Genomic DNA, 12,856 nt, shown 5'->3' with positions numbered 1-12,856 from the left:
TGTCCGCATTTAGATGTGTCCACTAGCTTGTCTCAGGCCACCCCAGCCCCACGCCGGAAGGCTCCTCTGGTGGATATGGGAAGGTGGGAACCCGAGGGCAGAAGCGGGCCTGGCGCGCCCTCCCCCAAACTGTTGGCTCTCCCCTCCCGCCCTTTCCCTGCCTTGCTGTTCGAACAGCCAGGGCCGGCCCGCCCGCTGCCCATTGGCTGGCTCTCAGCGGCGTCACGGCCTCGCTACTAGCTCTCCGGGTCTGAGCGCCCGCCCTAGGAGCGCTGGGCGGGACGCACGCCCGCTGACTAGCTCGCGCCAACCGGTAACGGCCGCCGCCCCATAGAGGAGGGGTCCAATCCTCCCAGGTGCCGCGCGCGGGAGGGGTCACGCGTGCGCAGAAGCACGGCGGTGTTGGGGGGGGAACTTGCCACGGGGAGGGCGGGGCCGGGGGCAAAGGCGGGAGGAGGGCGGGGCACTCGAGGGAGGAGGGCGTGGCGGGGGCGACGGGAAGGGTGAATGGAGGGCGGGGTCGTGAACTGGGGCCGGGAGGCGGGACTTGGAGTGACCATGGAAGTTGGGGGGGCAGTTAACGGATGTGGCTGGGGCGAGGGCCAGTCTGGAGGCCGGCTGCCGGGAGGGGGGGATTCCCTCCTGCCCCGAGGGCAGGTCTCCCTCCGAGGAAGGGGCTTCGGGGATTCCCTCTCCCTCCGGGTCTTGACTTTCCACCCGCCCCAGCTGTGGAGAGGGCACAGTTTGCTCTGCGCCCTCCAAGCCCGTCGGAGGTGAGGGAGGTGGGGTGAGGTGGTGCCCGCCCCCCCCCACCGGCTCCTCCTTCCCCCCAGTCCTCCCCTCCCACCACCCTCCCCCCGAGCCGGTTTGTCCCTCCCCTCCCCTCCCCTCCTTTCCCCCGCCGCCTCCTCCTGCCGCTGCCGCTGCTTTGGCTGCTGCGTCATACGCCCCAGAGCTGCTGGGACGGAGGGGCTGGGCCTGGGGACCCCCCGGCCCTTGCCTGCCCGCCCTCCGACGCCCAGACGTGCCCTCCCCGCGCGGGGGGTTCGCCTCGGTCTCCCACGTCTGCCTCTGCCCGGCTCCCGGCGGCCCCAGCTGTCACTGGTAAGGAGGCGGCGGGAGGCGCCCGTGGGGGGGCAGGGAGCCGGGGGTCGGCGCGCAGGGCGCGGGCGGGAGAGCCTCGCCGCCTAGGCATCGGTTCGGGCTGGGCCGACTCAAGTCCCCTCTAGGACTCGCCGTCATGGGGAGTAGAGACCGGGACTGGGACACGCCCCCCTCCCGGGGCACTCAGGGAAGTTATCTAACCCGGGGGCAGGGAGCCCCGTATTTGAGGGTGACCTGACATAACCTGGCATCAGGATGATTGTTCTGAATGAGACACGCGGGCCCAGGGAGGCAGCCGTTCCTATTCTGGAAAACATCTCCAGGAAAGGTCCCAAAACACATCTCTGGGTAGCGGAGCACCCCAGTTATGATACCTCTAAACAGGAGGTGACAGTAGAAACTGAATGGTAACCTTTGCTTCTGCGACCATCGTTTCTCCTGAAATCCCAAGGCCAGGATGTAGTATCCCCGGGGGAGCTCTGGAAGCTGGGAAACTAGAGAACTAGGCTGGGGGGTGGGGGGGAGTTAGGGAGAGGAGAGCCAGTCACCAGAGTTGGAAGAGCTGGAGTCAAGAAGCTTGGCAGGGGTGCTGTGTGGTTTCCTACCCAGGTGTTTCAGGTTTGGAGTCTGGGGGCACAGCAGCTTGAATCCTTGAGGCAAAGAAAACTGGGGACAGTTTCTCAACATTCATAACCTTTTCCTATCCCACTTCTGACTAGGCCCCCCCCCAGGATGCAATGGCACAGCCCCCCCGGCTGAGCCGCTCTGGTGCCCCCCCACTTTGGGACCCAGCCTCCCCTGCTCCCACCTCAGGCCCCAGGCCTCGGCTTTGGGAGGGTCAAGATGTTCTGGCCAGATGGACGGATGGGCTGCTATACTTGGGGACCATCAAGAAGGTAAGAAGACCTTTGATTTTTGACCTGTCGCCTTTTCCTCATTCCCCTTATGTAGCTCTGATTCCTGTTTCATCCCCTGTGCTCATCTATTCCAGGTGGACAGTGCTCGGGAGGTGTGTTTGGTCCAGTTTGAGGACGATTCCCAGTTTCTGGTTCTATGGAAAGACATTAGCCCTGGTGAGCATGTGCATGCCAGGGAAAACAAACCTAGCTTGGGGGATGGAAAGGGGCTTGAGGACAGGCCCCGCAAACTGTGTTTCCTCACAGCTGCCCTCCCTGGGGAAGAACTCCTCTGCTGCGTTTGTCGCTCTGAGACCGTGGTCCCTGGGAACCGGCTGGTCAGCTGTGAGAAGTGTCGCCACGGTGAGAGGGCGGGACACCTGAATAGTCTAGCTTGCCTCTGAGCCTTCCCTCCATTATGCCACTGTCCTGGCTGAGTCCCCAAGCCAGTGCTCTGCCTGTAACCTCATTCCCTTCCAGCACAGGGAGAAACAGCCATGGAGGCAGTGGGGGGTGTGAGCTTTGGAGACAGGTGCCTCACAGACATCCTTAATCTAACCCAGGAGACCGGGGGCAAATCCCCAAACCCCTAGGAGCCTGGTTCCCTCCTCTGTAAGAAAAGAGTAATTCACTCACCGCAGCAGGACCAGGGTGAAAGATGAAATGAGGTGGCTGAGATTCTTCCTGTCCCAGTATCTAGCATACACAGGTATGCAGCCATAAGCGGTCTGCCCTCAGTGTTGCCGTTATTCAGCTTATCACCAGGACTGCCACGTTCCCAGAGCCCCAGCCCCTGGAGAGGGAGAGGGCCCATCCTGGGTCTGCCGCCAGTGTGTCTTTGCCATCGCCACCAAGGTAAACGTGCTTTCCTGCGGGAACCCCCTCCCCACAGCTTCTCCCAAGCCTTTCCACTCCCCTCACCCCTGAGGTGGCCCATCCATTCTCTCTCTGCAGAGGGGGGGGGCACTGAAGAAGGGCCCTTATGCCCGGGCCATGCTGGGCATGAAGCTGTCACTGCCATATGGACTGAAGGGGCTAGACTGGGACGCTGGACATCTGAGCAACCGGCAGCAGAGCTACTGTTACTGTGGTGGCCCTGGGGAGTGAGTACTGAGGGGTGGGGGGAGGCGGATCCTGGGAGTGCGCATGCTGAAGAGGGCGGCGGTAGGTGGTGAGTAGGGTCCGGGGCAGCGGAGGGGGGGCAGTGTCTGGAGGTCACTAGGCCTGTGCTCCCCTGCAGGTGGAACCTGAAAATGCTGCAGTGCCGGAGCTGCCTGCAGTGGTTCCATGAAGCGTGCACCCAGTGTCTGAGCAAGCCCCTCCTCTATGGAGACAGGTGAGACCCCAGGGCGGACTGGAGCCACGGGAGCCCTCACGCTCTGCTCCACCCTCTTGCCCCCCGCCCCCCCCCATGCTGCCTCTTCCCAAGCTCCGGAAGCCTCGTCTGCATGCCCTGTCCTTGCTCGTGAGTCCTCCATGCTGTGGTAGGTATCATTTTCTCGTATAAGGCGTGTTCTCTCCTTCCTGCCCACTTCCAGGTTCTATGAGTTTGAATGCTGTGTGTGTCGGGGGGGCCCTGAGAAGGTCAGGAGGCTACAGCTTCGCTGGTGAGCTGGTTTGGGGACCTCAGTGTCACTCCTCTCAACACCCCCAGGATTTCATGCTGTCCATCCCAGCCTCCCAGCTTGGGACTCTCTAGGCTCTTGTAATGTTTCCACAACCTTGACAACCCACTGTTTCTTCAGGGTGGATGTGGCCCACCTTGTCCTCTATCACCTCAGCGTCTGCTGTAAGAAGAAATACTTTGATTTTGACCGTGAGATCCTCCCCTTCACCTCTGAGAATTGGGACAGCTTGCTCCTCGGGGAGGTAAGGGGTGGTGAGGCTTTGGGGAGGAGGGTGGGTCGAGAAAGTATAAAGAAAGGGGGAGGCGAAGGAGCACTGCTCCCCTGACCCCATTTTCCTTCCCCTCCCCCAGCTGTCAGACACCCCCAAGGGAGAACGTTCTTCCAAACTCCTCTCTGCTCTCAACAGCCACAAGGACCGGTGAGTCGGACGGAGGGCGGCTCGGAAAGAGATGCAGATATGGATATGGAATCCCGGGAGGGAAGGGGCTGCAACCCATCTGGAAGGTCATCTCTGAAAAGGACTGAGTAATGGCATAAGAGGGGCCCTTTTTTTACTGCACTGACCCTGTATCATTTCTCTCCTCACCCCAGTTTCATTTCAGGGAGGGAGATTAAGAAGAGGAAATGTTTGTTTGGTCTTCATGCTCGGATCCCTCCCCCTGTGGAGCCCCTTACTGGAGATGGAGCCCCCACCAGGTCACTGGTCCAGGGAGGATGGGGAAATTCTCAGGGTATCAATAGGGGGTGGTATATGTATGGAGATGGGGAGGTCTTTGGGGGTGTCCGGGAGGGGGCTGGGGGGATAAGGAGGCCTCTTACAGCTTCCCTTCAGGGCAGGGCCCTGGGGGAGGGGTCTCACGTCCCCTGGGGAAGCGCCGGAGGCCGGAGCCAGAGCCCCTGAGGAGGAGGCAGAAGGGGAAAATGGAGGAGCTGGGGCCACCCTCAGCAGTGCGCAATCAGCCCGAGCCCCAGGAGCAAAGGGAGCGGGCTCGTCTGCAGAGGGCACTGCAGGTACAGGGGCAGGGGGCACCCCATGGAGCAAACGGTGGTGTGGGAAGGAATCAAGGATTATCTCTCAGTTGTTTGCTCCTTCTTCTAGGCCTCAGTGTCTCCACCATCCCCCAGCCCTAACCAGAGTTACCAGGGCAGCAGCGGCTACAACTTCCGGCCCACAGACGCCCGCTGCCTGCCCAGGTCAGTGCTCCTTCACCCTCCAACCAGATATGCACCCTTAGTATCTTTTCTCCAATTATCTACATCCTCTGAACTTTCCTACCCAGAATTATTTCTCCCCCTTGGCTACCCCCTTCTTGTCCCAGAGACACTTCTCGAACCATCTGATCCCTAGTATTCTGGGGATGGGGATTCCTTGGGGCTAATGTTTGTGCTCTGCCCTTCTCAGTGGGAGAGGGTCCTATTCCCCTGCTTCAGGTCCTGACTTTCCCCCTCCCCAACCCCAGCAGTCCCATCCGGATGTTCGCTTCCTTCCACCCCTCTGCCAGCACCGCAGGGACCTCTGGGGATGGTGAACCCCCAGACAGGTGAGATTCTACCCCTTTGCCTGTGCCACCCCTCTTCACCTCTGTGTTCCTAAGTTCCTCAGTCTAACCTGAATTCTGTTCCTCCGATCCACATGTGAACTGCATTCTCAGGCAGTCCTTATCTGCACCTGGACTCAACAATTGCCTTCTCTCCCTAGGTCACCCCTGGAACTTCACATTGGTTTCCCCACAGACATCCCTAAAAGTGCCCCCCACTCGATGACTGCCTCATCTTCCTCAGTCCCAGCCCCCTCCCCAGGTCTTCCTAGACGCTCAGCACCCCCTTCTCCCTTGTGCCGTAGTTTGTCTCCTGGGACTGGGGGAGGAGGCCGAGGTGGGGTTGGCTACCTGTCCCGAGGGGACCCTGTCCGGGTCCTTGCTCGGAGAGTACGGCCTGATGGTTCTGTGCAGTACCTGGTTGAGTGGGGAGGTGGGGGCATCTTCTGAACAGCCTGCCTCTGCCCGCCTCCCCATTCACACACACCGGCACTTTCATACCCTGACCTCTGACCTCACCTACAGCTGGGATGTACCTGGGGAGGTAGAGGGTACTCTCTACTGCCCAGGCTGGAATCCAGGTGAGGGGATTGGGGGAGAGGCTCTCTCTTTCCTGCTCCCTTCATGATTCCTGACCCTTCCCCCGTCCCTCTTCCCATTTCCTTTGATGTTATTTTGTTACAGCTTTTTAAATATTTTTTAAAATTATTTAACCCCTGGGGATGAGACTGAGGGCAGGGGGGGATGGGGGATGGGGGATGATAAAGGATCCCAGACTCTGTATGATTGAAATAAAGGTAAATAAACAAATCTAGCAGCCCTGGGTCATTCTCGAGGAGGAGAGCACAGGAACCAGTAGCACTCCTAATCTTCCCAACTGAATTCACCTATGTGACAAGGAAAGAGGCAAAAGGCAGAGAGAACCGCCGAGGATTTATTAGGGGCCCAGCCATCGCCGGAAGTCAAAGGGCATTGAAGTGTACAAGGGGAACATGGCAGGAACCGGCCTCATCATGGTAGGGCTGTGCTGGAGTCCGAAACTGACTCTGTAACCTGGCGCACCCAGTGCAAGTACGGGGAGTTCCCCTGCTCCACAGGCAATGCAATCACCTCGGCCACTTCGTAAGGGTGCACAGAACTGAAAAAATGGTGGTGGTTGAGGGGTGGGGGATCACTCAAAGATTTACCTAAAGGAGCCCACTCCCTCAGACTGCCCAGCAAGTCCCACCCAGCGCCCTCACCCCTACCCACATCAAAGTTCTCACCGAACATAATCTGTCAAAGCTGGAACCAAGGAACTCTGGGTTTTAATCATCTAAGAAGCAAAGACAAACATGATTGAAACAAGGGGTGGGGTTGCTTTCAGGATCTCAGATGAAGGATGGGGTCAAAAGGGTCAGGGAATTGAGGTTTTGTTGGATGGGGAATCATTTCTCACCATCAGCACCTCACTGTCCTCCTCAATCTTTCCTTTCCACTCATAGCTGAAAAGGTCAGGGAGAGAGTGTTGAGAGAGCAAAGCCTGCCCTCAAGGAAAGGGCTGTCAGCCCCTAGAGTCAGGTTAACCCCCCAACGCCTATGACTCACATGGATGTGATCTGAGGGATGAGGTTAACGCAAGCTGCCAGGCGCTTCTCCACCACAGCCCTGAAGGCGAAGAGAAAGCCCCATTCAGAATGCCCCATGGCCCGGATTTTTGCACTGGCTGCCAAGGGACGGGGTTCCAAAGGCGGAGATCAGGCAGGAAGCTACAGGAGTGCACTTCTCTCCCGCCCCCAACTCTCTCCCCTCACGATCCTCCTTTCTCGCTCCACGCTGAGCTTCCCACCTGGCGATCTCCTTGGCGACCTTCTCGTTGGGGCAGGTGACAAAGGCTGCAGAGACCGAGCCGGGAACATAGCCGGAGCTCGAGGCCGGCGAGGGTTGGGACGGGGGACTTCCTGAAGCCATGGTCAGCAGAGCTCGGGGTAGCAAGAGAAGGCGGGAGGCCACAGGCAGCAGCGCCGGCATCCAAAGCGACAGGAGAAGAGCGGCCTGAGAGCACGAAATGAATTCGGTGTCACTCCACAACTACCCGAGGAAACTGCATCTCGGGAACCCTTCGCTTGGATAGACAAGCTCTGCCCTCCCCCTCTTCTGCACCCCGAAGGAAAAGGTCCCTGAAGCTGGGAGAGAAACTTGGGCAATTACGGCAGAATCGGTTTTCATTCCCTCCTCAGAAGCCACCCTCTAGGATTTGGGGAGCGGGTGGTGGCCGAGGGCGCGAGGACCGGAAGGGGCGGGGCCGGTCACTCACCCCTCCGCCGAACAGGATTGCGGGTGCCCGCCCCCAACTCATGCAGCCTATGTTGGTAGGGGAGGGTTTAATGTCAAAAATCACACGTAAATCCGAGAAAGGACCCCCAAATCCAGGATGAGCGGTCTGTTCTTACCTGGGCGGCACCCACGTGATAAGAAAACAGCACACACCACGTGACAGCAAATGCCAGACCCGAACCGCCAGAGCCAGCCAATCCTGGCCCTCACGTGGCCCTGTTTGCCCCGCCTCCTGAAGGAGGAGGAGCGACAGGGAATTGGGCCAATCGACAGCCGGATCTGCAGACGTGCGCGGAAATGGCACTCTCGTTTCCGTGTAAACCGGAAAACGGCCAATTGCAGGCTGAGGAGAGCCGCAGCGTCGTTCCACTGTCACGTGAGGGGGCCTGTCCCCCTCAGGCGGCTGTACCTCAATGAGCGACGCGAAGAGGCCAATCGCTGGCCAGCCCCGCACGCCACGTGATGAGAGTGCTGGCGCTAGGAAAGGGGGGCTGGAGACCCCGCCAATTCGATGCGTCTGGTTGTGGAGTGTGGAATCGTCTTTAAACGCCAGAATGTGCCCAGTTACAGCCCTTATACTGGTCCCGAGGTCTTAAGGAGTGGGAGGAGGGTCTGAAAAGATTGAACCTCAGGGGGTAATGAGAGCGCCCCCTGCCTCTTCAGTTAGGACTGACATATGCCTTGGTTAGGTAATGAACGGCGATAATCTGAGAAGCCAGCTGTCCCTGGGCAGGGGAAAGTGATTAGGCAGGGATGTCCATGGCAAGACGATGGCTAGGTGGGGCAAGATGCGTTTTAAAAGGACAGAGTGAATTCATATCCTATGAATGGGATAAAGGGTGATGAAAATGGGGCAATTCAGCCTTCTTAAACTGAAACCCTAAAGCTGGAGACAGACTGGTGAATGGGGTGGGGGAGAGACGAGGGCTGCAAGTTGGGGCTATGGAGGACACCAAGATGTAGCGATGGCCCTTTGGTCCCTCACCCCTCTCCTCTATTTAACTCTTCAGGACTGATCACACCTCTGAGTCTTGGGTCTCCTTCCCTTAACCCATCCCCCTAGGAGCCTGGACCTGTCCTACATAACTTCCCTGGGGCCCAAGCACATCCAGTGACCCAAAAATGGAGAGAGGGGCCAATGAGAGGAGAGAGGTGGGAGGAGGCAGCAGCAGAGAAAAGGCTCTTGCCACTCCCCCTACCCAGTATTCCTACTCCTTTCAAGGTCTGGGGTCTCAGCTCTGCTGGGTGGGTGTCACTGGGCATCTATCAGAGTTCTTTCCTACCTGAGTCTCCGGGGGGACCGAGTCTCCCTGAATCTGTCTTTGGGTTTGGAGTTTGTTTCTGAGCTGGATCTCTGCAGGGCCTTTCAGTATTTGCAGTGGGATCTTTCTCAGGACTGAGATTCCTTTTTGTTTTGGGAGTTTCTGTGTTTCTGGGACTGAGATCACTCTGTCTCTCGGGGGTCTTTCAAACCCTTTATGGGTTTGTGGTCTCTGCATTCTACATCTCTGAGTTACCTGAATGTCTCTTTTTCCTCCCCCTCTCTCTTTGCCCTTTTTCCCCATCCTCAACCCTCAGGTCTGGAGTTTTATGGTCTCTTGAGTTATCAGTCTCTGAGTCTGCAGTTTCTTTTCTCTGAGATTGAAGTCTGGGGTCTGGTATCTCTGGATCTGAGTTCTCTAAGACCTAATTCTAGTTCTGGGTTCTTTCTGAATCTGGATCTCATCTTTTTCTTTGACTCTAGGTCTCTGATCTTGATCTTCCTGAAATCACCATCTGATTCTAGAGTCTAAGGTTTCTGTGGCTGTGGAGAACCTTTCTGCATTTGGACATTCATATTTTGATCTCTGACCCTTCTCACAATGGGGAGGGAGGGGTCTTGGATCTTTTTTGTCCCCTGAGATTGGGGTCTCTTTTCTTCTAGATTTTGAGTTTAAAATGAACCGCCCCCCCCCAGGGGGGGAGGCGGCAAGGTATATTTCTCTCTGGGTCGGGGGTCTGTCAGTCTCAGGATCTGAGGTATACCTCTTTAGAACTGCACTCTCTGTCTGGTATGTTTTTGAGGCAGGGGTCTCTCTCTTTCTGGTTCTCACTGGGTAGGGGTGGGGGCTGCAGAGTCTCTCTCTCCTCCTCCTCCTTCTCTCTCCTCTCTCGCTCACTCCCCCGCCCCCCTCTCTGGAGCTCTCTCTCTCTCTCTCCCGGCTGCCGCTGCTGCCGTTGGCTCCTATTCTCCTCCTCCTCCTCCTCTCTCCTCCTCTCTGCTCCTCTCTGCTCCTCTCTCCTCCTCTCTCCTCCTCCTCCTCCTCCACCTCCTCCTCCTTCTCCCCCTCTCTCTCCCCCTCTTTCTCTCTTCTCTTTCTCCCCCGTCCCCCCGCCCCCTCCCCCCCAGGCCTGATGAGCAGGTCTCGCGCCTCCATCCATCGGGGGAGCATCCCCGCGATGTCCTATGCCCCCTTCAGAGGTACGGTGGTGAGGGGAGGGGGAGGGCCAGTTGGGGGGGCAAGGGGGGAGGGGGAGGGGCAGGGGCGGGGGGGGGGTGCCGAGCCAGGGCCAGGGAGGGGAGCAGCTGAAATGGAGGGAGAGAGGGGAGGACCGGGCAGGCAGGGATGGGAGCAATGGGGAAGGAGGAATGGGAGGCCAGAAGATAGGGGTAGATAGGGGCCGGAGGGGCCGGGAAGCAGGCTTTGAATCGGGCTGAGGGGAAAATGATGAAGGGGAAAGAGATTGCCAGAAAGGGTGGGAAGATAGAAGGATAGGGTTGGGGAAGACCTGCAGAAATAATTTGGAGGTGGGAGCTGAGAGATGAGGAAGATATTAAGGAAATAGGAGGACAGAGTCTTAGTAGAGGGGCCGGAAGGGAGAAATGAAAACACGGGGTGAAAAGAAAGGCCAAGAAGATGGGGGGTAGTATACGGTGGAGGGGCTCAGAGAATGGTAGGGGGTTGAAAAAGAGAGGAGGATGGACGGAGAGAAGAAGGGGCCAGATGGAGAGAGAGGGAGGCAGTGGGGGGTGGGGGGAATGGAGGGTCCAGATGGAGGGAAGAGAGGAGAGAGGGAATGGGCTGGGGGAGGAGAGACCAGGGCAGGGGGAGGGCCAAATTATGTGTGTGTTTATTGAGGGGGGGAGGGGGCAACAGAAGTAAGATTGAGCGATGGGAGTTGAGGGCAGGTTAGGATCCTGCCCCAGACTCTGACCCTCATTAAGCCCTTTGACCGGAGAAATGTAACCCCTGGGGTCGTATCCGCCCCCTTCACTTCACCACTTTGACCCCCCCTCCCCCACCTCCAATCTTTATTTCCATTCCCCCTCCCTCCTCTGGTGTCCATCACCTATATCTTTCCCCCCATATGGTGTCCGTTCCTTATATGAGTCCCCCTTCTGTCCTTTCCCTATCTCAGTCCCTTCTCTGGTCCTTTCTCTTCTATCTGGTAGCTCCCTCATATCTCTGCCACCTCTTTACCTCTCCTTCATGACCCCATTGTCTTAGTACCCCTGTTAGGTGCACCTCATTTCCTCTAACCCACGTCCACCTGGGCTCTTCTGGTATATTCCCTTGTCTCTAGGGATTGACTCTCATTTCTGCCTTCTTTTCACTTAGATCCATCCCTGTGATTTGTCCCCCAGCCCATCCTCTATCCCTAACCCATTCCCCATCTTGTCACTGCAAGTCTGTGCGTACCCACTTTCCCCTAATACCTTACTTAGCTCTTACCACCCCTTCCTCTTTTCTAGTCTCCTCTACTTCCTGGGGCGTTAGAGATTCGGGGTGCAAAGATGTAGGTTTTAACGGTTGGAACAGGGCCTACCCCCCATCTGAGCCCTGTGGGATTTCTTATCCTAGTAAATTTTTCCCTTTTCTCAGCTGTGTTGGTCTGTGTCTTGCATCTCCCTCCCAGAATCATCCTTACTTAAGTCCAGACAATATCTGTGTGGGGAGTGTGTGTTCCCAGAGTTCCTCCTCAGCTAAGTTCCCTGCAGCCTTCCCTGCTCCCAGGAGGAAAGTGTCCCCTGAACTCCAACCTCCCTTCCTGTGGCTGCAGCCAGAACCAGCACCTCCCGGAATGGTTATAGGTTAGCAACAGACGTCTCTTCTGGGAGTCCTCAGAGTCTGAGTGCAGTGGGCATGTTGCCTGCGGTGCGTGCAGTCTCAGAGCCTAGGGATTGGTGGTATCTGTATCTAGAGGGTATTGGAAAGAATCTCTGAGATGGTATTGAGATAGTGAAAGTCTAGAAGTATTGGGGTTTCTAAATACCTATATTCTAGGAGTTCATCTCTGACTCTGATCTGAAATTTACATCCATTTGAAGAACATGTATATAGACAAAAAGGGGCTAGATTTTTCAAAACTTTCCTACTCAGGTGTATTCAGGTAGATTTTATTTTATTTTAAAGTAGGCTCCACGCCCAACAAGGGGATGGAACTCATGACCCGGAGATCAAGAGTCGCATGCTCTACTGACTGAGCCAGCCAGGCGCCCCAGGGTATTCATGTAGGAGGAAGCTTAAAGGACAGTTCTTTCCCTGCAATATAGCCATGATTAACTACCCTGTAAAGGTGACAGAATTTGATTTTTCTTCCTCTAAACTGTTTCACACTGTGATACCTTAAACCTGTTTTCTATCACTTTGATGTCACCAATTTGATTCTTCCTTCCATAGGGCCTGTCCCCTGTGTCCCTGTGATGGTGTGTGGCACTGGGATTTAAAGGAGAGACAGTGTGCAGGGATGGGGGCATGGGAAGATCAGCTAAGTTGGGTAAGATGCCGCCTGGGGGCATCTCCGAGCCTGGGCAAAGCTTGCTCTACTGTTTTTTTTTAGAAGTCTGTCCCCATCCTCAGCTTGCACTTTTGGAGGCCCCTTCTCTGTACAGGCTCGGATCTTCCATTCTTCCTTCCCCTCTTTCTTCCTCAAGCTCCTCACTGTGCCCCGGAGAGGTTCCTAACCTGTGGAGTTGGCTTCTGTCCTGTCCACCTGTCCGTGGAGACTAGGTGAAGAGAGGGGGCAGTAATGAATCTTTAATCTCTGGGCATGGAGTGGGAGAAGAGATAAATTCAGTCTCTGTTCCTCCAGACAAAGGCATGTTTCCTACCTCCTCACTCTCCAGCCCCGCCATAGCCAGAAGTTGACAAGACCTCCCCTCCCCTCCCACCACCAGAAGAACCAGAACTTTCCCCAGAGGTTGAGCGGGGTTGGGCTAGAGGAGGAGGGAGCTGAGAATAGAGGAGAGGCAGGAGGAGAGGCCCTCTCCTGTCTCTGATTCTGTGAACAGGTAAACTCCCTCACTTCCTCTCTTTTCCAGATGCTTAGCTCTCAGAATTTCATGACCCAAATGCTCCTACACCTCTGACCACATTCTTCTTCCCCACAGCCA

The 12,856-nt window shown here is 56.8% G+C and overlaps 2 protein-coding genes across 5 annotated transcripts; one reads left to right on the top strand and one right to left on the bottom strand.

Moving 5' to 3' along the window:
* The first annotated feature begins 895 nt into the window (after nt 1-895).
* PHF1 (PHD finger protein 1) lies at nt 896-5,980 on the top strand. Of its 3 annotated transcripts, none has more exons than XM_039241852.1 (15): nt 896-1,105; nt 1,826-2,000; nt 2,096-2,177; nt 2,268-2,363; nt 2,755-2,855; nt 2,955-3,103; nt 3,241-3,336; nt 3,539-3,607; nt 3,746-3,869; nt 3,979-4,046; nt 4,220-4,324; nt 4,450-4,639; nt 4,728-4,822; nt 5,092-5,169; nt 5,328-5,980. In XM_039241852.1, the coding sequence occupies exons 2-15, from the start codon at nt 1,842-1,844 to the stop codon at nt 5,614-5,616; spliced, it is 1,701 nt and encodes a 566-aa protein (XP_039097783.1). In that variant the 5' UTR covers nt 896-1,105; nt 1,826-1,841; the 3' UTR covers nt 5,617-5,980. The 3 variants fall into 3 exon arrangements, with proteins under 3 accessions (XP_039097783.1, XP_039097784.1, XP_039097782.1); XM_039241851.1 differs by having other exon boundaries at nt 897-1,104; nt 1,824-2,000; nt 5,089-5,169; XM_039241853.1 differs by lacking the exon at nt 5,092-5,169.
* Nucleotides 5,981-6,079: 99 nt separating this feature from the next.
* On the bottom strand, nt 6,080-7,681 carry CUTA (cutA divalent cation tolerance homolog). 2 transcript variants are annotated; one of them, XM_039241744.1, is made up of 7 exons: nt 7,599-7,617; nt 7,463-7,509; nt 6,995-7,200; nt 6,754-6,813; nt 6,605-6,650; nt 6,432-6,481; nt 6,080-6,304 (listed from the first exon to the last, which is right to left on the bottom strand). In XM_039241744.1, exons 2-7 carry the CDS (start codon nt 7,502-7,504, stop codon nt 6,178-6,180), a joined length of 531 nt encoding a protein of 176 aa, XP_039097675.1. In that variant the 5' UTR covers nt 7,505-7,509; nt 7,599-7,617; the 3' UTR covers nt 6,080-6,177. The 2 variants fall into 2 exon arrangements, with proteins under 2 accessions (XP_039097675.1, XP_039097676.1); XM_039241745.1 differs by lacking the exon at nt 7,463-7,509 and having other exon boundaries at nt 7,599-7,681.
* Between the last annotated feature and the right edge of the window lie 5,175 nt (nt 7,682-12,856).

Source organism: Hyaena hyaena, unplaced genomic scaffold, assembly GCF_003009895.1.
Source record: "Hyaena hyaena isolate Hyena2069 unplaced genomic scaffold, ASM300989v1 scaffold_202, whole genome shotgun sequence".
Taxonomy (NCBI): domain Eukaryota; kingdom Metazoa; phylum Chordata; class Mammalia; order Carnivora; family Hyaenidae; genus Hyaena; species Hyaena hyaena.
Note: the sequence above shows the minus strand (reverse complement) of the source record. Positions and strands in the feature narration are given on the sequence as shown.